This window comes from Sceloporus occidentalis, unplaced genomic scaffold (genome assembly GCF_023333645.1).
Source record: "Sceloporus occidentalis isolate IW3139 unplaced genomic scaffold, rSceOcc1.0.p SCAF_6, whole genome shotgun sequence".
Taxonomy (NCBI): Eukaryota; Metazoa; Chordata; class Lepidosauria; order Squamata; family Phrynosomatidae; genus Sceloporus; species Sceloporus occidentalis.
In genome coordinates, this window is record NW_028316986.1 from 106,789,604 (window position 1) to 106,817,438 (window position 27,835).

A 27,835-nucleotide genomic window follows, 5' to 3' on the forward strand; every position below is an offset into this window, starting at 1 on the left:
TTATGAGCAAGACTTGTTTCACTAGACAGTTAAAGCCTGTTCCTTTTCTTATTGTGACTTGATTTGATGTAAATGCGTGTGTTTGTTAGTGGGGGTGAAAATCCTGCATAATTACAGGAGATGTCTATTCTGAAAGATAACAAATTACATCAATAGAATATGCATATAAAGAGCTAGTAGTATCTATCTCAGTAGCATTACCACATTATTCTTAGACAATCTATTAATTTAGATTCAATGCATTTATCATCTCTCTTGGCAGCATGTGCTTTTATACAATTTTAGATCTTTTACCTTGTGTCTGAGAGTTTTTGACAGCTGGTGTTAATGGCATTGTAACCAGTCTTCCAATCTAACAGTATAATGGAGTTTTCTGAGCCCAGAAACAGTGTTAAAGGTACCTAGTTATCTGTTAAAGATAACTATTTAAAAATAAATGCATTTGATTCCGCACAATTTTGGAGGCCTGTCTGTTTCTACTTCTAAGGATTATTTTGTCCAAATATGCTCAGAAATATGGGAAGATTATTGACAACACCTACTATCATTGCTTGTAAAAAAATTTCAGGCTTCTGAACTTTGAAGTCACATAAACGATGTTTAGAGTTCACCTTGTCTGTTCAACAGAAACTGGTTATAGCCCCAGTACTTAGCACCAGACACTTTTCTACAATAAGGACAATTTTAAGGCCATTTGCAGAATGCATTTCTCTGACCACATGGGCAACTCTGCATGTCAGAGATTAAGAGGAAGAGGTACAACATCTGAATATATGTTTCTGAAGTGAACCAAAGTTTTTATATCTTTTATTTTAGGAATTAAGGGTTGTTAACCATAAGTAGGTATAATTATCTTAAGGGTTAGGAATCTGTGGTGTGTTACAGACTGCCGCTTTGCGGCGGTCTGCCAGCGCTGCTGTTTGCTCCGCAAGGGAGCCGCAGCAGCCAAACCGCGCGACTCCCTCACGGAGCAAAAAAGAAGCTCCAAAATGGAGCTTCTTCTTGTGGCGCAGTCATGACGCCGCGAGGTGCCAATGGTGCACTTGTGACGTCATAAGTGCTGCATGACGTGCGGACGCACAGCGTCCGCTACGTCAATATGGTGGCGGCCGTGTGGAGCACCGCCCCTTCCTAACCCTAATACGTAGTGAATATGTACAAAATGGCGGTTTGTAACCCGCCTGTGTCTTTTTTTAAAGCAAGTAGCACAAAAGGTTTAGTTTCATCATATTCAAAAATCAGTCTTAAAATTTGCATTAGAAGACATTAGCATTTAATATATTAGCTCCCAAAGTGTGTTCCATCTTGTAGGGATATATGAGGAGGCTCCTCCAGGTGAAACATGAAGCCATGAGGGGAAGGAAAAAAAGGGGCAGTATTTTACACTGGCTTCATTAAATATACCTTAGGTATAGCTATGTAACTTCTCCTGGCAGGACCCCCCCTCCTCCCACAAACATAAGGAAACACCATTCACCCATGCTCTGATTGTTGGCAGAGTTCACCTCCTTCCCATGAAGCAGATACCTGGAAATGTAGGTGGGGATGGGAATTACAACTGTGGCAATAATGTCACAGTCATGACTAAGTAGCAGTCCTAAATATGGCACAGTTATGGATGAGTAAATCTAGGTAACAGTTCCATATTCAGGTTGCTACTTTGGGTGCATCTACACTGTAGAAATAATGCAGTTTAACACCACTTTAAGTGCTGTAGCTCCATCCTATGGAATCCTGGGATTTACAAAGTTTTTTTAACTTTCTCTGCCAAAGCATGCTGGAGCCTCACAAAACTGGAGCTATAGCAGTTAAAGAGGCATCAAATTGCATTATTTCTACAGTGTAGATGCACTCTTAGGGTATTATTCAGACAGTGAAAACAATCCCAGTATAATGTAGGCTGAATCTTTGTTGTTCACATGAATTTTGAATGCAGCTGATTAAGTTTGGGGGGAGGGCTGCCAACTCCTCCCCCCCTTAACCCTGGATAATGGACCTCAGTCTTTTCCCTGATTTTTCCCTAAAAGATTTGCATTGTCAGCTGTGTGGATAAGCAATGCAAATAGACTCAGGATAAACTGCAATAAAACTCTGCATGCCTTGAATGTGCTTCAAATACATCTGCATCATTGACTCCATCTTTATTCACAATGTTGACACGTGTGAGCAACAAAACTCACAAAGATGCTCATAGATACAGTTCTGATTAAAAAATAGTGTGAACAGCAAAACTGGAATGTGAGAGTTAGATTATTTGTATAACAAAAACAACGCCTGAATGACCCCTTAGTCATGCTTGTGACACTATTACCATGACTGTAATTTCCCCCAAACTTGGAGTTTACTTTACGGGGCATCAGCTGCATGAGGAGAAGGAGGTCCATTCTGCCAATAATCAGCGCATGAGTGAGTGATTTTTCTGTCAGATTTGGGGAGGTCAGGGCAGGAGAAGTTACTTACTTAGGAGCTGTGCTCTGCATGTGTCATGTGGATCACACACCCTGACTCCACCCTCAGGCCGGCCTTTCCCACCAGTCTGCACAGACCCTTACATATCATTTTACTTATTGTTTTTGTATTGCTAATGGAATTCAAATTTTATCTCCTGGACTTTGGAATGCTTTGTTTGGCCAGAAGGAAGAGGGACCTGCTTGTATAGCTGTCCCGTCACAGAACAACACAACAGCAACACCTTGAGAAAATGCAGGCCTGTGACTAACATCATTATATATATATATCCTATAAGATTTTTTAAACAATTTTGTCTGATGAAGAAGCCAGTGGAACTTAGAAAGCTTGCATAATATATTTTAGGCAATTACACAACAGCAACACTTTGAGAAAATACAGGCCTGTGACTAACATTATTTTTTTATACATTTTTTTCTCCTATATGATTTTTTAAACACTTTTGACTGGTGAAGAAGCCAGTGGAGCTTCTTCATCAGACCTATATTTTAGGTATTTTGGTTAGCTGAATAAGTGTTTCACTGTTTCATGGCCAACATGGCTACCCTTGAATATATTACTTATGTACTCTTTAAGTGATGTGGAAAGCTGGCCGTTATTTTTAATGTCAATCACCTGCTTGGAGATTCCTTGGTCTTTGGCCTGTGGGGTCCTTCAGGGTTTAATGTTGTCTCCTTTGCTATTTAACATCTATATGAAATGACGGGGAGAGGTTTTCCAGAGTTTTGAAGTCAGGTGTCAACTGTATGCTGATGAGTCGCACCTCTATCACTCATTTCCAGCTAATTCCAAGAAGCTGTTCCTGTACTAAACTGGTGCCTGGTGGCTGTAATAGACTGGATGAGAACAAAGAAACTGAAGCTTAATCCAGACAAGACAAAGGTGGTCCTGGTCATTCAAGAGACAGATCTGGGAACAGGGATTCAGCCTGTGTTGGATGGTTTATACTTTCTCTGAAAACACAGGTTCACAGTTTAGGGGTACCCCAGGATTCATTGCTGAGCTTGAAGGTCCAGGTTTCTGCAGTGACCCGGAGCACTTTTGAACAGTTGGAACTAGTGCATCAACTGACCCCACTCCTGGAAAAGTCAAATCTCGCCATAGTGGCACATGCCTTGGTTACATCCTGTTTGGACTACTGCAGTGTGCTCTATGTGAGGCTACCTTTAAAAAGTGCTCAGAAAGTTCAGTTGGCTTAAAAGTTGTAGCCAGGCTGTTAACTAGAGCTGGCTACAGGGATAATACAATCCCCTTGTTGCAACAGCTTCATTGGCTGCTGATCCATTTCCGGGCACAATTAAAAGTTCTCATTTTGACTTATAAAGCATATATGGCTTGGGTCCAGGTTATTTGAATGACCACATCTCCCTTTATGAACCCATTAGAACACTAAGATTATCCAGAGAGGCTCTTCTCTCTGTCCCACCATCCTCCCAGGCATGTTTGGTGGGAATAAAGAAGAAACCTTCTTGGTGTCTTCTCCCAGGCTCTGGAACTCTCTCTCTCTCTGGAAATGCCAGGATGAACACATCCCCTGCTTTCCCTTTGGCAGCACGTAAAAACATTCTTGTGTTCTCAGGCTTTTTTCAAACTGAAGAAGGTTGCCTGAGTGATCAAATAACTTTTCAAAAAAGTAACTGGAGTATGAGGTTTTGTTGAAATCCAAAGAAGGACAGAGTAAGATAGCAATAGTTACATATGGTTATGTCAAAACGCATGGGAACCACTAATGCAGACAAATTAGACACAAGAGCATTTTTTTCCAGAAAAGGCAAGCAAGTAAGTAAATTGATAAATAAATAATACTGATTGCCAAGGTATGTGGCTAAAACGATGCTAATGAGATATGTAATATTCCTGTGGAGAGCCAACATAGCATAGTGGGGTTTGAGTGCTGGACTATGACTCTGGAGACCAAGGTTTGATGCATCCATGAAACCCACTGGGTGACCTTGGGCAAGTCACATGCTCTCAGCCTCAGGGGATGGCAATGGCAATGGCAATGGCAAACCTCTGAAGAAATCTTGCCAAGAAAACCCTATGATAGGTTTGCCTTAGGGATGCCATAAGTTGGAAAAGACTTGAATGCACACAACAACAATAACAATGTTGCAGTGTGCCAATGTATAGATGTGAGTGACAGGCTTATCTAGATAGGTCAAAACTATACTTCTTCAAAAACCCGGGAAAGCAGGAGACAGTGGGCCTTATCACACAAGGGGTTTTGCAGCTCAGATCCGGAGTCACTGCAGATCCAGCCATGCGAATTCACATTAAAATGTGATGCATTATCACATGTAATTGCTTTCTATGGGGGAGGGGTCATTCCGAGCCGGATCCACAGTCAATTTGTCGTGACTCCCCATTTTTGTGAATTCGGTAACAAGCTGGCACCTTGCATCCTATCCCTTCATCCCTAGCCTCCTCATTCACCCCAATCTCGCCCTCCCTGGCACCTTGCATTCTATCCCTTCATCCACAGCCTCCTCATTTACCCCGATCTCACTCCCCCCGTGGCACCTTGCATCCTATCCCTTCATCCCCAGCCTCCTCATTCACCCCAATCTGCCCCCCCCCTGGCACCTTGCACCCTATTCCTTCATCCCCAGCCTCCTCTATCACCCCGATCTCGCCCCCCCCGCACTTTGCATCCTATCCCTTCATCCCCAGCCTCCTCATTCACCCGATCTCACATACCCCCGGCACCTTGCATCCTATCCCTTCATCCCCAGCCTCCAGAGCCCCACTGAGCATGCGCAAAGAGTGCCGATTCGAATCGTTGAATGTACCGGTGTGGTAATACAATGTGCATTCGCTCCGCTTTGCCCAAGTAGAGACCACAATTTTGTTCCTCAGGTATGATAATACATCACATGAATTGCCTTGGATCCAAAGTGACTCTGCTCTCCCCTTGCTTTGGAAGGGCTTTGAACTGGAGCTCCTGTTTCACGTGTGATAAGGCCCATTGCTAATATTCTGTTCATTCAAGGAGGAGGAGGAAGAGGCAGCTTTTCTTTAGTTGAGGCCTAAATCCAACTAGGGACAACCACTGATGGAATTGCTTCTCTCAGTGCAATTGGGTCAGTGGTTGGGTGATATCCTTTCTCTAATCTAATCCTGTGGTAGACACCAAAAGCCTATTCAAGAGGGCAAGAAAAGCTGTTGCTACATTTTGAGTAGCTCCGAGGACTACAGGAGAGGGAGGAGATGAAGAAAGTTCTGTCACATTGGTGTGACAGTACCAAAGTGAGGTTACATCTAGGGCTGAGAAATGATGGAGAAAGCGCAGGAGGAAATTGTTTTAGAACAGCATTGTATGGATCAGGTGCGAGGGATCTTTGGTCCTCCAAATATTTTTGACATCAGTCATGGTAGTTGTGATCCAAAACATCTGGAGAGCTAAGGTTCATGTAGATGCACTATAACAAGTGACTAAAAAGTGTGGCAATTCCACAGGCAATGCCTAATGTAGAAGTTGAATATGCACACTTCTAATATGATACAAAAGCTGAACCATAGTGTATTGAGTAATAGGAGTTAACTGAGCACACAACCACATTGCCATCAGCAGTATGGATATGTCCTTAATCCTCTTTTAAAAAATACAGCTCTACCACTCAAATGTATGTCTGCTGCCTTTCTGGATGGGAGGTTTAATAACATGCAAAGTACCAAAGATATTGCATCTGTAAGTCTGATGAGGATATTGCCCACTGTTCATTAGGTTGCCTACTGCATAAATCCCTGAGGCAAAATGTCTTGCTTGCATTCCTTGTTCTTTATGAAACAGACATGTATTCCTTGAGGAGGCTGTGATATTTTCATTACTGTACAGGTTACTAATTTTGCTCTGGCTGCTATAGAATTAAGAGTCAAGCACCAAAAAATTAGCAAGGGGAACAGAATACACACAACAAAAATTTGTATCTATGTTTATTTTAATATGGGAGTGGCTTGGTGTGTCTTTTATATTAGAAGGGAAAGTTTTATTATAAATATTATTTTTCGTAATTTCAGCCATTTTAGGTATGTTCTTTCAGATACATTACACTAATTCTGTATTTTATTTTAGTGTACTAAATTGTAATGGACTGTGGCTATAAAAAATAAAGTCGGAGGTATAGTTATAGCTACAGTATGTCTTTAATCCAGAGGTTAGGTTTAAGGCTTTTTCAGATGATCATTGCAGAATGACACAGAGCAACAAAAGTACTGGCCCAACCATCTTCCATCAAGGAAAAACATGGAGATACTCCAGTTTCCCACTTTCCTAACCACAATATATTATCACTGGGGAGATGAAATTCTTCCCTACTTAGCAGATCTGAAGAAATTTTTACTGGGGGTCTGTCATCACGAATATTGAAGCAATTCTCATTACATTATTAATGTAACCCTCCTGTAAAGGCTAAAAATGGGAGCTGAATGGATTTGTTTCCATATTAAAGATGACAACTAATCTTCAAATTTTTTAAAAATTGCTGCTTTGATTTCCTAAATATGCACACTTCTTTTTGGGGGTTAGCAATTCTTCTTTAAAGTAAATGGTGGCTGCGGGACTTACCCACAGCTGTTTTGCTGCCCAAAACAGGGTAAGTGTTTGGTTCTCTCCTGATTGGCTGCACTGGGTGGTGGACCTGAATGAAGACTACTCAGCCTAGTCTTCATTCAAGTCCAGCCAGCCTGCATATCTTGCTGCCCTGCCAGCCTGCTTGGGCCAATTGCTCCTCAGCATTTCCCACCTTCCCTTCCTTTGTGCATGCCTGTTTTTGTCGCAACTCTGTGAGCACAGCATGGCAGTAGGATCTGGGGTGGATTCCAGTACTCTGGAAGGGGTACAGGTGGGAGGTCCCCTTAAGGGACCTGGGGAGGGGAGTGCACCAGAAATGGCTGCGCTTGGGGATTTCCAGCAACTCCCGTTCAAGTGGATGTGCTGGGGGGTCTTGTCTGGTTGGGTGGCCAGCCAGGCGAGTCCTAAAGGGCTCCACTTCCATTCTCCAGTTGAAGCCAAAGGTTTGTGGGTTTCATCTGGCAGCAGGTGGGGTGGCCGATGCCCTGATCCTATCCCATGCTAGTGCCAACTAACTGCAACTGTAATCAATAAAGAGTTGTGGCCTTTTGCAATTCATTTTTCTGTGTCAGGTCTTTATTTGCATAATGGCCATCCCCCCTGGACATGCAACACTATTTGTATAGTCATGAAATTCTCCACTATTTTTTTTTATAAAAAAACCACCCTGAACATTCTGTGGAGTAGAAAGGTTTTCTGAATTTCAAATATGTGTAAGAAAAGGCATGCCGGAAGAGATCCATCTTGACAGTTTTTTTGAAGCTGGTAATCTGACGGATCTCATCCGGCAGGCTGTTCCATAGTCTGGGAGCCATTGCAGAAAAGGTCCTCTGGGAGGTAGCAGTTAATCTGGTCTTTAAAGAGTGTGTGGGGTGGATTATATGAGAGTAGGCGATCCCTCAAATAGGTTAGACCCAAGCCATGTAGGGCTTTAAAGGTAATAACCAACACCTTGTACTGCGCCCAGAAACTGATAGGCAGCCAGTGAAGTGATTTCAAAACAGGTGTTAATCTGGTCACTCCTAGTTTTTCTGGTGACCAGCCTGGCTGCCATATTTTGCACTATTTAAAGTTTCCGGTCTAGGCACAACAGTAGCCCCATGTAGAGCGCATTGCAGAAGTCAAGTCATGAAGTTACCAGTGCATGTACTACAGTTTCTAGGTCCCTTACTTCTAGGAAAGGGTGCAGCTGGCATATCAGCCAAAGCTGATAGCAGGCACTCCAGACAGCCACATTCACCTGATTTGTCATGAGAAGTGATGGATTTAGGAGCACCCCCAGTCCTCTGAGGAGATCGTGACCCCATCTAGGACTGGAGGTTGCAATTTGATACCTAGTTTGGGGGGCCCTACTGTAAGTACCTCCATTTTGTCTGGATTCAACTTGAGGTTATTTTTCCTCATCCAGCCCATTACTGCCTCAAGACACTGATTGAGAGGAAAGATGCCATCTGTCATCAGAGCTGTTGACCAGGACACGGAGAAGTATATTTGGGTGTCATCAGCGTACTGATAACAGCCCGCTGCTTTGGAATTTAGTCCCAACATACAAGGTGTTCAACCCTATGTCACAAATAGGTTCATCATACTGTTTAACGCCTATAAACTTTTGATTAAAACTCAAAGTGGATTCACTGCTCCCATGACATGGAAGTCACCCATCATCACACCATATAGTATGATTAACTCTTGATAGTGAATGATATTCTAGCAACAAAGAAATTGTGTACTGCCCCCTGTTTTTGAACAGTGCCTCTATTTTTCCTGGTTGCAGATCCTTTCCTAATGAATCATTTACCATCACTGCCTCCAGGACTGGATACTGTTGACATGCAGTCTCCCAGAATACCTGGTAGAAAAAGAGGAAGGCCCCCACTGCATTCTGCTCCTATGAAAATGGCTGTTCATAATCTTTATTCTGCACCAGCTGGTTCTTTGCCAGTTGTGAAGATCCCAAAGAAGCGAGGGAGGAAGCCAGGATATAAGGTATGTGACCTACCTAATTCATTGGATAGATGGCTTTTGGGGGTCTCTGTTTAGAGTATATCTGTATCAATTGAACAGAACATTTTCTGCAATGCTATTAAGGATTTCAGTAGATAATCAAAGGCGGGTTACAGACCGCCATTAAAGTACGGACTCAGTCCGTACTAGGGTTAGGAAGGTGCGGTGCTTCTGCACCCCCCTAACCCTAGTATGGACTGAGTCCGTACAAAATGGCAGCTCCCCTTCCACAAGGGGGCTGCCATGACGACGTCATGACCGCGCCGCCTCTACACGGGGCGGCGCGGACGTGACGTCATCGGTCCGCCCCAGGGCGCCTAGGGCGCCCTTTCCATAGACCAGGAAGGAGCTCCGTTTCGGAGCTCCTTCCTGGTTTGCGGCAGCACTTTGCTTCACTGGGCGCAGCCTTCAGATGGCTGCGCCCAGCGAAGCAATGGAGAAAGGGGCCAAGCGGCCCCTTTCTCCTTCTCCCAGCCGCCGCGGGGTGTCCTTGGGGCTTGAAGCCCCAGGGACACCCCTTTTCAGGCTGCGGGGAAGCGGCGTTTTGCTGCTTCCCCGCAGCCTGAAAAGAGGCGGATTGGGGCCTCAGCGGCTGCCGTTCTGGCAGCTGAGGCCCCGATACACCGGGGAAAGGGGCAGGTGCAGCCCGCCCCAAATGGGCGGTCTATAACCCGCCTAAGACCTGTTATCTGACCTGTCAGGCCCAAGACCTTTGCTTCCAGATTCAGTAGGCCTGCTGCTCTCTTTAGACTGACTTTTGTCTGGGCCAGTTGTTGAAGGCAATGGATGCCACAATTTCTGGCCACATGCATTAATACAAATGGAAAAGATGTCAACAAATGTCATGATTCTTATGTTTGCTGTTGCTGGGTGCCTAGAGAGCAGAAAGCGCTATCTTGCAAAGTTGCATTCAGAGCTCAAAAGGTTATTTTTAAAAAGTAATTAGTGAATCTTGATCAACAATGAAAATAACAACACCTTTGTTTACTGGAAATAGGAAATAATTCCAAACAATGCAGTATTTATAAGTTATTTCCAAGCTCTGATCACATTAGGGCAGAACTGGTTAGAAGCCTGTTCAAAGCTGTTGCCATGATTATTTCAGGCCATTTCCGTCTTCCAGATGATTCTGTGTATACTATATATCATGCAGCAAGCAACCACACAAACTGCTCTCCTCCTGTTTGCCTTTTCCTTTGCTTCAAGCTCATTCATGAGAATTTTGCTCCATGCACAGTCACTCAGTGAGAATTTCAGTGGGCGCTTTTGTTGTTTTTAGTCTGATTTAGAGCTTGGAAATTATTCATTAGAAATAATTTGTTACATTTTAATTTTGTATTGCCTTAAGGGAGGGCAGAACATCAGCAATTTCACAGTTTAACATAACAAAACAAATTGCCCACAAGGTTAATGAGGTTTTATCTCTTTTTCATTCTCAGTACCTTATGCCTTATTCAAACTGGGCACTTTCCCCTTCATTGTTAAAGGTTTACTTAACATGCCAATTCTGTTGGTTAATTGAAAGGCTGAGCAGAGGTTGTGGGGAGGGGGAAGTGAAAAGCTGGAGTTGTGGATAAAGCTGGGAAGCTGGTTTAAAATCTGCTTAGCTGCGGTTTGCTTTTGACACTGCCTTAATCACACAAGATCTGTCTGTGGTATATATATCTCTTACCTTTCTTCAATGAATCCTTCCTGTTTTCCTCGAAATTCCCTGCCAAATTTAGAAAAAAGCTGCTCCTTGTTACATGAAAATTCTCAGTGTACAGTTTTTAATTCTTATTATATTTTAAGGTATCATAAACCTTTATACAGAATAAACTACTATCCCTTAATTGATTCTTTAAAATACTGTGCCTATATAGTGATAAATGTGATTTTGTACCTTTGTCATTTACTTTCATTAAAAAAATCATACACATGTCTATTCAGAGGTGATATATTACTGCACACAGCCAGCACAACGATAAAATACAATACAATAATGACCACTTATACAGTCATAGAAACTCTAACATGTGTCAACTTGCAGGGCGTTTTAAAAGGTTGTAAAAATGTTTCAAAGAATCTCTTTAGCATAGTCTGCATATCAATAACAGAAATTGATAAAAATAATAGAACAGTATAAAAAAACAACCCTATCGACCATCCTATAACCAAATAGGAAAGCCTCATCAATCAGTTTATAAAAGATAAAATTTCATACAACAGATTACATGTTTTAATAACAATATCAGCCATAATTAGACTTCCAGAGTTCACTGAATCTGTTTTAAACAGCCTCTCCGAAGAGTAATAGCAGCTGCAAGAAATTTAGCAACTCTGCTAGTTACATCTTCATTAATATATTACTGCTGTGAAAGTACAGCAAAGTTATATACATGCCTACCGTAATCCTATTTAGTCCAATAGGGGTTACTCCATGGCAAATGACTACAGCATTGCAGAGTTTATTTCAAATAAACCCATTTTCCAGATGTTCCATTTAAGAAATCCTTATTTCTTTAAGGTCTCTCCCCCTTTGCATAAACAGCTATCCCAATGTTTAGATCAAAGGTATAGTGTTTAGGGGGGAAAGATGAGTGATAAGGAAACTACCACAGAGTTCTGTGGTTGTTATGTACATACCCAATTCTTTAAACTAGAGAGGCTAAGAACTGTATTTTATATCCTGCCCTGACCCCAGCATGCAAAGCATATGCTCTATCACTGACCTTTGCAGATAGTGTTTCTTAATTCTAAGTGGTGAAGGAGAGGATGCAGCCACTCAGTAGCTCAGAAAATATCCCTCCTTCTCCTCCTTCTTTATTTCTATCCTGCTTTCCCCCAAAAACTGGGACTCAAAGTGGCTCATAGTTTAAAAGAACAATACAATTAAAAAGATACAAAATGTGAGCATTAAAATAGAATTATACTATTACAGTACTATAACATACCACACATTAAAAGAATAAAATGCAGTTGAAAAAGATAAAAGAGCTTTAAAATGTGTACTTTAAAATTGTGCTTATATAATTGTACAATTAAAACAATACAGGACCCCAGACCATGCTTTAAAATTTTTGTTTTAAAAGCCTGTTTGAATAGAAAGGTTTTGGCCTGCTGTTGGAAAGACAATAAGGAGGCGACCATTCTGGTCTCAGTGAGAAGGCAGTTCCAGTGTCTTGGGGGAGCCACCGTGAAGGCCTCTCTCATGTCCCCACACTTGCAATTGAGAGAAGCACCTCTTCTGATAATCTCAGGTCCCAGACCAGCTCATACAGGGAGAGATGGTCTTCCAGATAGCCTGGAGCTGAGCCAGATTCCTGGGTGCAATAATCTCCTGAGTCAGTTATATCCTAACGAGAATAAAAATAACCATTACTTACCTTTTCTAATTCAAGCAAACTCCTGGTTATGTGCAGGGTAAATGAACAGGAAATACTTTAGTAGGAGTGAAAAAATGGGATTAAAATGGAGATCAATGGCCAAACCTAATTGTACAGATTGTTAGAGCTGTAGGATAAACATTATTTAGTAATTTTTAAGTCACATTTTCACATCCTGCAATTTCCAAACATATTGGACAACAGTTCCCATCACTCCAGCTCTCAAACAGATTGTGGGATTTGTAGTCCAAGGATCTTGAAACTGCCAGGTTAAGGAGGGCAATGTAAACACTAAATATTACTTTTGAAGGAGCCAATGCAAAATCTGCTATTAGGAGGCGAAAAATAGTGACAACTAGTGATATGTGTAACACAGGAGTTCTGTCATTGCTCCAGTGTCCATTCTGTGTTTTTTTCTGTAATTATTATTTTCCTTTCATGAACTGTAGAATGGAAAATTGCTTCTATAAAATAGAGAAAATACATGGCAACAGAGTACATCTCCCTTTATGCTCCTTATGTATCATTCTCTCCCCTATCCTTGGTCTCTGTTGATTGCTGGTTTTTCACCATCCTTCCCTTACAATTTTGTCAGTCAGTAAAGCAATGAAGAGGCTGTAGTTTGCCGGTTTTTAGTTCAAGAAACAGAGTTCTGGAAGACTTTAAAGAACTGTATTTCAGTGCAATGAATCCCTCCTTAAAGTATATTTAGTCATCCATAATGGCCACTTTGAGCTCACTGAGGGTTGTTTTTTTGTTGTTGTTTTTTAGAAGTTCAAGTCTTCTGACACTTCTTCTCTACATACAACCCTGAATTTTTGAACATTTGCAACATCAAATTATTTTTGCAGGAGGGGAATTAGTAGAATCATAGAATCATAGAGTTGGAAGAGACCACAAGGGCCATCCAGTCCAACCCCCTGCCATGCAGGAAATCCATATCAAAGCATCCCCGACAGATGGCCATCCAGCCTCTGCTTAAAGACTTCCAAAGAAGGAGACTCCACTACACTCCGAGGGAGTTCGTTCCACTGTCGAACAGCCCTTACTGTCAGGAAGTTCCTCCTAATGTTGAGGTGGAATCTCTTTTCCTGCAGCTTGGATCCATTGTTCCGGGTCCTGTTCTCTGGAGCAGCAGAAAACAAGCTTGTTCCCTCCTCGATGTGACACCCCTTCAGATATTTAAATAGGGCTATCATATCACCTCTTAATCTTCTTTTCTCCAGGCTAAACATCCCCAGCTCCCTAAGTTGTTCCTCATAGGACATGGTTTCCTAGATTCCTAGAGACAACACTTCTTTAGGTACTTGTAGGTCCTCCAGCCCAATTCTATCTTCAATTTCCAGTGGATGTTGACCGTAGAGTTGGGCTGAAGAGTCTAGAGATTTGTAGAGAGGTATTCTCTCAGGTAAAAAAAAAGTCCCCCCCCCACATTCATGGGGCTCATAAGCCCCTAACCCCAGTGAATGTGGAGAGGGCCTACTGTGCTCTTGCCTACATTCTTTCCCCTACACGCCCTGTTTGCCCTGTGGCATTAAAAGAGGAATAGAATCATGGCAACGGTTCTTTTAATATGGTCCAGTTTCTCAATGTCCTTTTTGAATTGTGGTGCCCAGAATATCTTCCAACTATCCCAATGTGGCAAAGACTGTCCTGATTAAATGATGTGTTGTCTCACTTTTCAAACTGATTTTACAATGTCTCATTTTCTCTCTCCTCTTTCAACTTTCCCTCCTTGTCCTCCATTTACTTCAGTTGCTGCCAACTGAATTCAGAGTGCAGAAGCAGCTCTCATAGTCAGCACATAGGTTGAAACAATTTCTTTGATTCAATGGGTCTACTTTAGGAAGGACTAGCAACAGAATTCAAGTCACTATTTCTCTTGCTGCACTTTTAAACTTTACAACCTACAGCAACACAGATTCAGCTAGAGGTCTGAGTGAATACTTCAGTTGATACAAAAAGTTTGTAAGACGTACCGTATATACTCGTCTATAAGTCTAAAAATTTATGCCCCAAAATCCCAGGTTGACTTATTTATGGGTCACTATGGTAATGTGATAGCATCTCTTTCAGATTTCCCCATGCAGTTTCTTTCTCTCTTGAGCCAAGCAGAAAGAGTCCTGGGTGACTGATTGATATTGCTGTTTGTTTAAGAGTCTGTCCCCTGCCTGCACGAAGGCTAAAATGAAAGCTAACGCTGAGTCCCTCTTGCCACAGGCACACATACATATACTGAAGAAGCCTCCAAGTTTTACCCTTGACCTATCCATGGATCATAGCAAAATCCATAATTTTTGCTTCAAAACCTGCCCTCGACTTATACATGAGGTTGACTTATAGTTGAGTATATACAGGTAAGTGACATCTATATCTGGGTAGATCGAGGGAGTTCCATAGTCAAGGTCCTTGTAATTGAGAATGCTTTTGGGTTGCTACATTCTTAATCCTTAGTTTATGTGGCACCATCAATCCTCACTAAATGTTAACATCGGGGCAACTATATTTTAGTGTGGAATCCCCACTGATTTAAAAACAGCTGACAGTGGGTAATCGGGGGTTCTCACCATGTCCTCTGTGGAGTAATTAGGTAGGGTCCACATGCTTACGACAAGTGATCTGTGGTGACGAAGCTTTGGCCTACATTGTCATTGGCCTACAACCTTTGACTCTTTCGGAGGGGGATTTCATTGGCCTTTCAGATTTGTCTGAATTTAGGGTGCCCAGGAATGAACTTGGAGAGGTGTCTTTGAATGTGGAAAACTAGATCTTCACTAGTTTTTCTTTTAAGTTTATATTTTAAAAATTTGATCTGCTTTGCTTATGTGGTGGTCCATAAAGCCTTTTGATGATGATGTAGTGGACTGCATAAAAGTTTGGGCGCTATTGCTTTGTTCTGAAAGTTAACTTTCTTTGCTGGAAGGAACATCTTCTATTCTTCCCTCCCTCCCTCCTTCCCCTCCCCTCCACTTCCTTTCCCTTCTCTTCCTATCAAAAAACAAAGTTTTTTGATCTACCTCACATATGCTGTCTTTGGGCCCGAACAGACAGGCCAAAATAAAGCTGATTCGGATCACTTTGGAGATATGCTCTTTAAATGATACATGCATCTTAAGAAGCCAGAAGCTGCACCTAAGCTCTGCTCCAGTCCTTAGGACTGGAACATGGCTTTGGTGCAGATTCCGGACTCTTAGGACATATGCATAATTTAAACAGCATACCTCCAAAGTGACACGAAGCAGTTTTATTTTGGCCTGTCTGTTCAGGCCCAAAGTGACTACATATAGGCACTTATCCCATAGCCTAATAAAACGATTTACCTCTATCCAGCTTAAATCTGATATTATCACAAGGTTTTTGCCACCTAATTTGCTGCCTGAATAGAACCTGGGACCATCCCTGCTTCCAGGAGCGCTCCTCCTGACTCCTTTTGGATCTGGGAGTTTTCGGAGTTAAGAAAATGGCCACTGGAGTGCTCCTGGAAGCAGTAATGGACCCGTGCTGTATTCAGGTGGCAAATTAGGTGGCAAAAACCTTGCGATAATATTAGGATGCCACCCAAATTAAGATTTAAGCCACGTAGAGGTAAATTGATATCTTAAGCCATGGGATACGCTCCATAGTATTATAGAGTACAACAAAACTGTTCCTAAGTGTTCTTGAGTTCCTTCAACTATAAGGGGTTGGAGGCAATGTTGTATTTCAATTCCTGCAGCAACGATAACATTTGCATTAAAAAAAACATAATTGGTTTAATACAGCCTGACAAAAATACATTTTCTTTTTTGCACGATAGAAGAAGAAAAAGGAGGAGGCAGTAAATTGAAAAATCATACATTATTTATTGGGTCTAGCTTAACGCAATCATTCCTGTCATCTAGTATGTAAGACTGGCACGTTCAGGGGTGATGCTGTTTCTTGATGAATGAAAACCAGAAATAAGACATCCTTTAGTAAGCAATGGCTTCAGATTCTGAGGTTGACATCAGCAATCTGTAATGCTCAACACATCTGACTTTGCGCTGTTCATTACCACTGGAAGATTTGTACACTGAAGCAACATTTCAGTTTCTACAAGAAACCTTTTCTGTCTCTCATGCATAGTTCCCACTATCAAAACATACAGCTCTCACTCACAGTTCACTTGCTGGTAAATTCTGAGACTACATTTTCTGATGGGTAGATCTCTTGGTTTAATTAGCTCAGAAATGGCATGGGTCCCTGCTACTGTGAGACTTTTATGTGCATTTCTAAAAGCTTTTGCACACTCAAATGGCAGGCAACCAACTTCTTTATGGCAGCTAATTGCTGGATTATTACAGAACAGATGGATCACAATGTGTCTGTATTTCACACACACACACACACAAAGAATTTACAGTTTGCTTTAAAATTTATTGTGATGGAGATTTGTTTTTCTCCAAAAACGATAGTAAATTCATCTTTATTATCCCTAAGATATATTTGACATTTTTTGCAGTTGTCATTAAACCTTCATGTTTGATATAATCAGACTATTATAGATACATAAAGGCAGAAAAGAGTTTATACATGATCCCCTTTTGTCATCAGTGATGACTGGTAGCTTTTATGTCAGTGCAGTGAGGAATCTATGCCAAGTTTTAATATGAATTTTAAATGGGCTATCTGGGGTGCTGGCCTTTTTGGGGATGAAGCTCAGCACCTTGTAGAATTCTTTTAAAGTTTGGACTAAACTCTGAAATGGATTCACCACCCCACAAGTCACCAGCCCACCACCATTTGTCAGAATGATCTCTGCACTGCTCCCAGTGTAGTCCTACACATGTTAGAAATAAGCCTCATTATTTTTAATGGGGTTTTCTTCCAGGTGAGTGAGTTACATACCCCTAAATTTTACTCTCAATTTATGCACGGGTCATATCAAAATCCGAAGCTCAACTTATACATGAGTTTGACGTATAGTTGAATATAGACGGTAGGTACCACAGGCTGATATCATTGATCTACAGGGCATAGATATCAGAGATTCTGGGGTCCATGAAAATCCATTATGCACCCTGTGCATGTACCAGAGTCATAGGTTCATCAATATTTTGTCCTGAATTTGTATATCTTGACCAAATGTCTAAATTTTGGTCCATGGACCATAATAAATTATGACTGAATGACACTATTTTGTTGTTAGTTGCCTTTGAGTTGACTTCAACTCTTGGAGACCCTATGGATAAGACATCTCCAAGACTCCCTCTCCTCTACCTCTCTGTTCTTGTCCTACATGTATCTGGCATGCTATCTTCCTCTCTTTCTACTGCCTTCCACCTTTCCTAGCATCATTGTTTTCATTTTTCCTCATGATGCATCCAAAGTATGACAGTCTCAATTTAGTCATCTTAGCTTCCAAGGAGAATTCAGGCTTGATCTGTTCAACCCATTTGTTTGACTTCTTGGCCACCCATGGTATTCTCAGGACAGTTCTCCTGTACTACATCTCAAACAAATTTATTTTTTCCTGTTTGCTTTTTTTTTTACTGTCCAGGAATACAATGGCTTGGATTATCCACACTTCAGTATACAGAGTTATGTCTTAACAATTTATGATCTTGTCTGTTTCTTTCACAAATACCCTTCCTAGTCTTCTTCTGATTTCTTGCCCTTCCTTGTCTCCAGTCTGATCAATATTTGAACCAGATGTTTGTTTCGTTTTGTTTTTTACAATTTCAATTTTCTCCTTATCTAGGATGAATTCTTGTGGATCTTCCATGGTCATCATTTTTGTCATTACTTAGGTTAGACTAAAATCTCCCACAGTTGTGTCTGGTGCTATAAAACTGCTGTAAAACAGTGACCACTTTTATAATGCTTTCCCTTTTTTGGTTGATCAGCAAAATACCACAAAATACAAAATACACAAAACATTGATAGTATTATTGGCCAACCAAAATGCACAAAATATATCATGCAAGCTTTGGAAGCTTCATTGGCTTCTTCATCAGGCAAAGATCTCAAAAAGCACACATGAGAAGAAAGGTGATAATGGTAGAGTCACATACCTACATTTTGTCTCAGATGTTACTTCTGTTTTCAGTTAAGGTGGTCTGGAGGGATCCCCATGCAGGCAAAGGCCTGTCCCCTTCTTGTCCATGTAAGGACTAGGGACAAAGGACAGTAAAATGTAGGTAATAAAATTTCAATTCCATTAGCAACAGGGAAGTAACTTTCTTTGTGATCCATATGCTGTCCCAGCCCTGTGTGAAGCTAACTGCCTCTTTATTAAACAGAGAACATTGAATTTCTCATGAAGTAACTGATCTCCGTGGAGATAGATTGATCAGGAAATTGATTGCTTAGGAAACTCCTGTAGATAAATCAGATGCTGTTGGGTCAGTTTCCATCACAGGGCAAAAAATTAAAGACAGATGTTGTCTTTGTAATTATTCTAACAATTTCACAAAGGTACAGGCTTGACCTGTATGATAAAGATATATAAAAACACAGCAAATGGCAGATGTTTTGAATCCTTCCATCTTGAGTCTGTGTGACTCTCCATGACGTTCTCTGCATATAGTTGTGCCAGATCTTTACTTGGAGATGATAACTTGTATACAGTATTTTAAATGCTGCCCATAGCAATGGAGTGACGAGGGTTGAAGCATGTGCAGAAATCGGTTGGGAGGAAGAAACACTGTGGTCTGGGTGAGGATCTGACACAAAGGTGGACATTATTTCTTGATACAATAAACTATATACTCAATAAAGTAACATCCAAAATCCACAAAACAGTAATATCTTTATTGAGACAAGCAAAATGCATAAAATGCATGATGCAATTTTTTTTTTTCATTTTGATTGGCTTAATAAAGATATTGCTGTTTTGTAGTTTTTGGATGTTATTAGACTTTGTTCTATGGTCAACATTGCTAACCCTGGATACACATTTAATATTAATTGTAGATCATTTCACTTTGGCTTGTTGTTTATGCTTCGGTTTTCTACATAAGTAATTCTAAGCACAGAGTAAAATATAAACCATGTTCAAACAATTAACAGTTTAAGAACAAATAATTCCCTCAAATCCAAATCAGCCATTAAAACAATCAAAATACTGACAACTGATTATCAGTGGAGAATGTAAAACACCAGCAGTGGATTTAAAGTGCAGAGATTTTTTAAAAGGAATGTGGAATGGCTGTTGAGATGGTTAGGGAATGCAACTCCCTTCATGCCTCATCACAGACACTGGAGATTATCACACTGCCTTACCTCCCAACCTCAGTGCAGATTGAAACTTTTTAAAAATGGTTGTTAGCACACTCCTCTGTGCCCAGTCCAGAGGCATCCTGCACCTGATCTTGGCATCCCGTACTCGATCTAGACGTCTCCTGTACTTTGCAAAGTATGGGAAACAAGATCAAGTACAGGATGTCTCCGGACTGGGCATGGAGGCATGTGATAATGCTCGTTTAAAAAAAGTTTCAGCCTGCACTGAAGTTGGGAAGTAAGGCAGTGCGATATTCTCCTATGTTAGCTAGGACTGGTAGAGACTTCAGTCCAGCAACACCTGGAGGACCACCTGGTTCCCATCAAAAAGCAAAACAAAAGAGTCTTCTCTGACAACAAATAAGGAGGAAATATGGGCCCATTACTGATGGGCAAAATGTGGCGTGGCGGCAGTGGTACTAAGGTTAGGGAGCATGCACCCTGCAGATGCTCCCTAACCCTAGTACATATTCCGTACGTCAAAATGGCGGCACCCTGTCTACATGGGCACCGCCATTTTGACGCGACAAATGCTTAGTGTCTGCATGTTGCGGCACGCTTGTGATGTCACGAGTGCACCATTGGGGCACACAGGCATCGCAAGCATGACGCAAAAAGAACCCGCTTTTTGCAGGTTCTTTTTTTGCCAGCGGGAAACTGCGCGGTTTATCCACTGCGGCTTCCCGCCAGTGGAAAAGGAGGCACCAGCAGACCGCCCTTTTTGGGTGGTCTGTATCCCGCCATGCTCAATATTTACAGGTAAGCTCGGTTTAGTCTTTACACTGCCGCCAAAAAGTTCCTTTTCTCTTCCTGTCTGAGTCCATGGTTTGATAATGAGGTAGAAAACAGACTCTTTGCTGCTGATTTTAAGGGCCATTCAGGTTTACATGGAAATTGATGGTTCCTAGGGAAATTTGGTTATAAGGCCTTTGTGGCCAACATCAGCGCTTTCAATTGAGCCCAGGCATCCAGTCAGAATGTAGAAAAGAACTGGATAATACAAGTCTCATGGCCCATGAAAGAACAAAACAATAACACAAAAGACCTAGTTCTTTATCTTTGAAATTCAGAAAGTGGATAGTATTGCAATATCTCCCCACTGATGTTACTATTTCTGCTTTCTGCTGGCTAAAATTCATTTAGCAGCCACAGTATATTAGGCACTAACACTTACTCATTTTGGCACCAACCTTGTTCCAAGATTTTTATCAAGATTCCTTTGGCTGACAACTATAAATGTTTGCCTCTGTTTAGCTTAGTAGATAAACACTGTAAATGTCTGCCTTTGTTTGACTCCATAGTTTCTCCCCCCCCCCCCCCACATTGCCTAAACCTTTCCATAACTGAGGCTGAAGGGACACATTGGCTTTGACAGGTTCTGCTATGTGTCATGTTCTTGCCCTCGCCACATGGCTCTTTCACTTGACTGGAGCAAGTGCCTTGGGTATTGTGTATAGTCTTTTGTGCTGTCATTCTCTTCATCATATAAACATATCAAAAGTTACATCCCATCAGCATTCAAACAGTAAGATATGCCATCTGAAGCGGCAGGAGAAGTATTCCTGGCAATGATGGAGTCACCAAGCTGTGCTACGCTAATAATGTTTGGTGTGGTGATTCTTCATGATTGCCATATTGGGAATAATTTGTTTTATAGTTATTTTCATATGGGATAGTTGTTTTCCCTGGCACCCTTCATGTTCTGCTCTCATACAAGTTACATTCATTTTACCTAGTAGACATTTTTAAAAGAATTGACCCAGTTTGCTCCAGCTGAATGATTTCCAGTGTCAGCTTGTCCATGGGTATGTAGCAATATGTTAATTAAAAGCAAAAGCAGTTTGCAATTTAAAAGTAAATTCAAATGTTAACCACCTGCATGGGCTTATAACATGTGAACTTTTAGCTTGGATACATAGAGGTAACAAAATTTAAAAGTCACTCTACTCATTGTCTGGAGAGTGTACTCCCAGAATCATACTGAGTTCTAAAACAGGATTTCGTGATTTTGCTTCTTGTCTTTGTTTGGTAGAGATGGACCAATTAGGATTGATGTCTCTCTAAAAACCTGAATCTCTCTATTGTTTCCTACTGACAGCTCTTATTTCTGTTTTGTCAGTGAAGAAAAAGCCTAAAACTAATAATCAGAAAAATTTTGGATTAGCATTTTAGTGCACTGGTTTAAAATTAACCATTAGAAAGCTATTGGATTATCATTTTAATTCCATGGCTTAGTCTGTATCTAAAAGGACTGGAGACATGAAATGTTACAAAGTCAGCTCGAAAAAGGTTGGGTGGTTGACATGAGTGGCTGATTGATAGAGATGTGTGGATCCTAAGATACGTTAAGTGGAGGAAACTCATGGAGGAACAGGTTCTTGCACCTTTTTCATCTGCAGAGCCCTGTGATTCCTGTAAAACCTCTCAGAAAGATCAATCAGCATTGAGGGGCTGTTCTGAATGACATTGAGTTGGATGTTGAATGGGCTCTTGTTCCACTTTGGCCACATATCCCTGAAGGAATGTAGTCCCATAATAGTACCTATTGTTATGTGCCTTCAAGTTGACTCTGACATATGACAATACTACCATAGGGATTTCTTAACAAAATTTATTCCGAGATTTGCCATTGCCTTCATTGCAGGCTTCTTTTTGTCCAGTGGGTCTCCATGGTTGAATAAGAATTCAAACCCTGGTCTCCCAGAGTCATAGCCCAACACTTAAACCACTATGCCACACTGACTCCTATACCATGCTCGCTGCAGTCTAGCAAGGAGAAGTGGACTGCAACGTTGTGTGTGTGTGACTGTGTGCTCTTGTATATACCATTATTTTCCAAATCCTATCATTCAGGGTCAGGATATATTTATTCAGTCTCCTCCCATTGTCATATTTTTGTGTTTTAATGTTAGGACTATTGTCAGGTTTTTCCCTAATTTTCTCCCAGAATGAATTATAGGCAGTGAATGCATTTAGAAAATTTAAAACTGTGGCTGTAATGGTCTTTCCCTCTTTGGATGATGATGTGGACTATTTCACTCACTTCAAAATGTGGTACTCCATGCAAGAGGTCCTACCTGTTCGGTATGCTGGGGAGGAAGGGACCATGGACTTTTGTCCCAAATGTGCTACTGACAAATTCTCCTGTGCTGCAAATAAGTGATAAATTTTCCTGTCCTGCAAATAAATCCCATGAAACTGGGCAGAAAAGAGGAGCAACAGGTTAGAGCCCTGCTCATAATATGGTCCTATAGCTAAAATACTTAGATTGGATATGGACCACTTGGGATGGCTAGGACAAATCCATTATCAATGAAAGCATTTGTTGGGTAGAATGAACAAGCTGTTGCCCTTCTGGACCTTGTAGTTTGTAGTTTGTTGAAGTATTCAGCCTGGTTGTCAGAGAGCTCTAGTGCCTCACCAAACTACAGATATGTAGGACAGAGTCATGGCCGTTAAAATTATGTCAAACTGCTTAATTAATTAATTAATTAATTTGTTTTATTTATATACCGCTATTCCAAAGATCATAGCGGTGAACAGCAAGTAAGCTAATTAGCAAATCTGAAAATGTGTGTAAAACCTATACATGGTGTACACTGCAGGCCACAGCTCTTCTTTTTTTCCAATTGCAAAGGAATAGCTGGATGGAAACCCTGGCCCCAATTAGCTGTGTGTGGGGAAAAGTCCAAGTAGTGGTGGGGGAGTAATTGTAGAATGAGTTACTTAACACCTTCTTTTGCAAATACATATAAAGCACATAACTATAACAGGAGGATACACCTGTGTATGTCATCAGCAGAATCCTAGCCACTGTGTCCAAGCAATTATTGAGCATACACTTGTAACCCTAGCAGTTCAAAGAAGGTATGAAGAGCAATAAATAGTGACACCCAATGTTGAGTAATGAAACATTTACTGGTTTAGCAGAGCATTGCTCGATAACTCATACACTGTCTTAGCCTGCATACTGAGTGAACTGGGAAATTGTGATAACAGTGTAATGTGAATTGTTGTGTGGTTCTCTCTCACAACATGGAAATGAGGCAAGTATGTCAGCCCCCAACCTGGGCCATTCTTTATGCCCTCTCCCCAAGGTATCTTATAGGAACTCCTCCTATGGGACAAATGGAGTGGCTGGAAAGGTATACATTTTAATATGAACCTCCCCAGGAAAAGTTGGCTAAAGAACAAGAAAATGCAGATTTAGACTGCTACCATACTGCAAAATGAATGCAGTTTGACACTACTTTACCTGTCCTGGCTCCATCCTGTGGAATCCTGGGATTTGTAGTTTGTTCTATCTCCAGAGGTCTGAGACAGAGAAGACTAAATAGCTTACAAAACTACAGATCCCAGAATTCCATAGCATTGAGCCATGTCACTTAAAACAGAGTCACACTGTATTAATTCTGCAGTGCAGATGAAGCCAAAAATAGCTGATTAATTACTCTTATGGAAGAATTGGGTATAGCGTATACAAAATTTGAGGCAAAGGCATGCCTTTTATATTTGGCAAGTGGCACATTCACAGACAAAGGGATCATTTCACCTCCTGATTTATTGTGTTCTCTAAAGTCTATGTCAGATTCAAATTAGGACTTCTAACATGCAATTTTCTCCTCCATTGCTTTTGATTGTCTTCTTGAAAAGTCTCTTTATGCCAGAAAGGTTATTTTCCAGCTTTGTATACTTATGCCTTTATTACAGGAAGATTTAAAAAATATTATTATGTTGAAAATAGAAACATAAAAGCTGGGGGGGGGGACTTTCCTGAATTCTAGAATGTTGGTGCTTTCAGTGGCAGACAAACTAGCTAGAGCTCTTGCAATTGACCTAACTTGGACTTTAGTCCAAGTCTTCAAAACTTTCATTTGTTTCAGTTGGACAAAATTAGGTAGGGTTTACTTTGATTAGAAAATTGCTGTGGACTGGTCAGACATACACATTCTTTAACAACTGTCTAGTTCTCTTTAATGATTGGAAGTAACCATAATTTCACCCTGGAGTCAGATATAGGACTTCTTAAATGACCCCTTCTTATGAAATATCCTACCCCAGTATATGATCATGTTTTAAGGCTTTTTTTTTTAAAAAAAAGATGGGCCATTTATACTACTCAGCCTTGCTTGTGATTTATCCTTCTCCAATAGATGGTCCACTTTCATCCACTACATCAGCATAAGCAACTACTGAAGTTGGAGGGCCTTCCCATCCCATTTTCTCCCTCTTGGACTGGGAGGCTGTATCCACTCCTTTCAAAACCCCAAATGACTGGAAACTCTCTTCTAATTTTTTTTAAATGTCTGTTTTGGGCCTGAAACAGCTTTTAAATGGTTAGGTGTGTTCCTCCTGAATGATTTGGGCAGGGTGATCAGACATCCTTCTTTTCCAGGACATGTCCTACATTTCAGCTTTTTATCCAGGAGAAATTCCAAAATGTCCTCCATTCTGAGCATGACTAAGCAGCATGAATTTATATTTATATTAGTGTTTTAGCTATTATTTTGCAATGTCCTACATTTGCCTTGAATGTCTTACATTTTGAGGTGCCTTGTCCTCCTTTGCTGTTATGAGATCTGGTCATCCTGGATTTTGGGCTGCCCAGTTACTACACTGACACTAGACATTTGTGGAGACATTTGCTTCTCTTCCAAATGTATGTATGCACTGTGAAAGATCCCTTTCCTTTTTAGTGAAACTCAGGGGATTTGTAAGTTTACATGCTAGAGTCCAGTAGCTGCAGTGCCTGGCATTTTCAATGTTGTTGCCATCACATAAATCAATCCCAGATCAGTCTTGTCAGTAAAGTGCAGACCATTATGGCTTACTAATATAGGTCAGAAGAAAGACAAAGCAGGACTTGAGCTGGGGTACATTGAAACTACATACATGAAACCAGGATGTCTGTAGACAACTAACATCAGAGGGTGGTTAAAATGGCAAAAGCTGTTATTGAGGAAGAACAGACAAGCTAAGAGTGGCTTTTGCCTGAGCCTATTGGGAAGGACAAGATTTAGTTCAAATTACTTTTGCATTTTGAACTCAGTTTGCAGCAATGGACATAATCTGAAATTTAGGGGAGAAATAGGAGGATGAGAGAGAAACTGGGACATTTCAAAAGTAATTTTTATGGGATGTGTGATTAAAGAAGATTAAGTGGGTCTCTGCCAAATTGGGACACTTGGAGGTTATGCAACTATCAGTAAGTTGTGTATGGTCCCACATATAGTGTGACAATAGGAAACAATGAAAGGGAATGAAGAAGGTACAGCCCATGCTTTTAGAAAGTGCTTGCAGGAGAGTGAAAAGGATGAGGTTAATATACAGGAGTCTGTTTTTGTATGCATGTTTGATCCAGAGTGGGTTCCTCTGTGTGACTGCACTGGCAAACTCTGTTGCTATAAATTGTAGCTTTTATAGAAAATACAAAAGAGTTAATTGCATATACCCCACCCACCCAGCATCAATGATGGCAGTTCTGGAGGCACTGTGAAATATATTTACAGCAACTCTTGTTCCCGAAGGATATTCGACCAATGTATACATAGTTCAAGCACCCAAGCTTCAGCTACGTGGAATGCTTCTGTTCCGAGAGATTCATTGTGGCTTCTACACACTGTGCTAAGAATGGCATTTAAAAGGGTGGGGTGAGGGAAAGGTGTCGCAGAACATGTAGATTTCAGACAATTGACTTTTAAAATGTCCCTTTTCATGTTATCCGTCATCATATTACCTTCTAATGGGTAATAAATAGGGGCATAAATTTTGTTGTCAGGCAGTGACAGGAAACTGATGGGGAAAATGAGATGAAATACGGTATGTGGCTTTCTGTGTAGGCATTTGACAGTAGTCCCTGGTTTGTGTTTAGAAGTGCACACCATTTATCAGTTTTGTAAGACCACCGTCAAAGGATAGAATAGTCCCTTATTAAATTGGAAATGGCACTCTTCACAGTAGGGGACAGACACCCAGTTTGGACAACATGAGCAATCAAAGACGTGCAGGAACTCCAGCTTGTCATGTACATGTCAGTCAGTAAACAAGTCTCAAAACTGTACTCCATAGTTTATTTATTGTCCTGTCTGAACATGGGCACTTCCTTCTCTGTTGTTCTCTCCACCCTGCTAGCAAACTAGAGAAACATGCCTAAAACAAACCTCATATGCTTTCCCTAATTTTTTGGAAGACAAGCAAACAAGAAAGGAGAAAATGCCCACATCAAAACAAGATCTGCTCCCACTGTGAAAGGGAATAGCCTATGTTATTCTGGCAAACAAGTTAGTAAAATATGGGCTCAACAATGCAACCATTATGTGGATTTGTAATTGACTAATCAACCAAACTCAAAAGGTGCTCACCAATGGCTCCTCTTCATCCTGGAGACAAGTGACCAGTGGGGTGGTCATGGGCCAAGTGCTATTCAATATCTTTATTAATGACTTGGGTGAAGGAATAGAGGGTCATGCTTATCAAATTTGGAGATGACACCAAATTAGGAGGAATAACTAATATGTCAGAGGACAGGATCAAAATTCAAAAATACCTTAATAGATTAGAAAGCTAAGCCAAAACTAACAAAATGAGTTTCAATAGAGAGAGAGAAATGTAAGGTACTACACTTACATTTAGAAAAACTGAAATGAAAAGATGTAGGATGGGGATACCTGGCTTGACAAGTGTACATGTGAAAGGGATCCAGCAGACCACAAGTTAAACATGAGTTAATAGTGTGATGTGGTAGCTAAAAAGGCCAATAGAGGTATAGTGTAGATATAGGTATAGGGAAGTCATAGTACCATTCTATTCTGCTTTGTCCAGGCCTGACCTGGAACAGTGTCCAATTCTGGGCACCACAATTCAAATTGGAGTGTGTCCAAAGGAGGGAGACCAAAATGGTGACAGCTCTGGAAACCATGCCATATGAGAAGCAGCTTTAGGGATCTACCGCATATACTCATCTATAAGTCGAGAAATGTAGGCCCATAAATTGACCCCAAAATTCTGGGTCTACTTATATACAGGTCAGTATGGTAATGCCAATGATGGCAGCTCATTCAGTGGCAAACACACACACACACACACCTTCCTCCCCACTTTCCCTTGGTGCCTGGGAATGGACTGCTGGAAGAGAGAGAGTGCAGGGCAATTTTTATTTCTATGGGAGCAACAGCTAATCCAGTCACAC

The 27,835-nt window shown here is 41.0% G+C and overlaps 1 protein-coding gene across 1 annotated transcript in view; it reads left to right on the plus strand.

The window, feature by feature from the left end:
* Nucleotides 1-27,835, plus strand: part of SCML4 (Scm polycomb group protein like 4) — a 116,409-nt gene that overhangs the window by 47,268 nt on the left and 41,306 nt on the right. Inside the window, exon 2 of the mRNA XM_089528521.1 lies at nucleotides 8,814-9,025. Within this exon, the coding sequence (XP_089384647.1) occupies nucleotides 8,825-9,025 (201 nt within the window). The 5' untranslated portion in view covers nucleotides 8,814-8,824. The remainder of the gene's footprint in view (nucleotides 1-8,813; nucleotides 9,026-27,835) is intronic.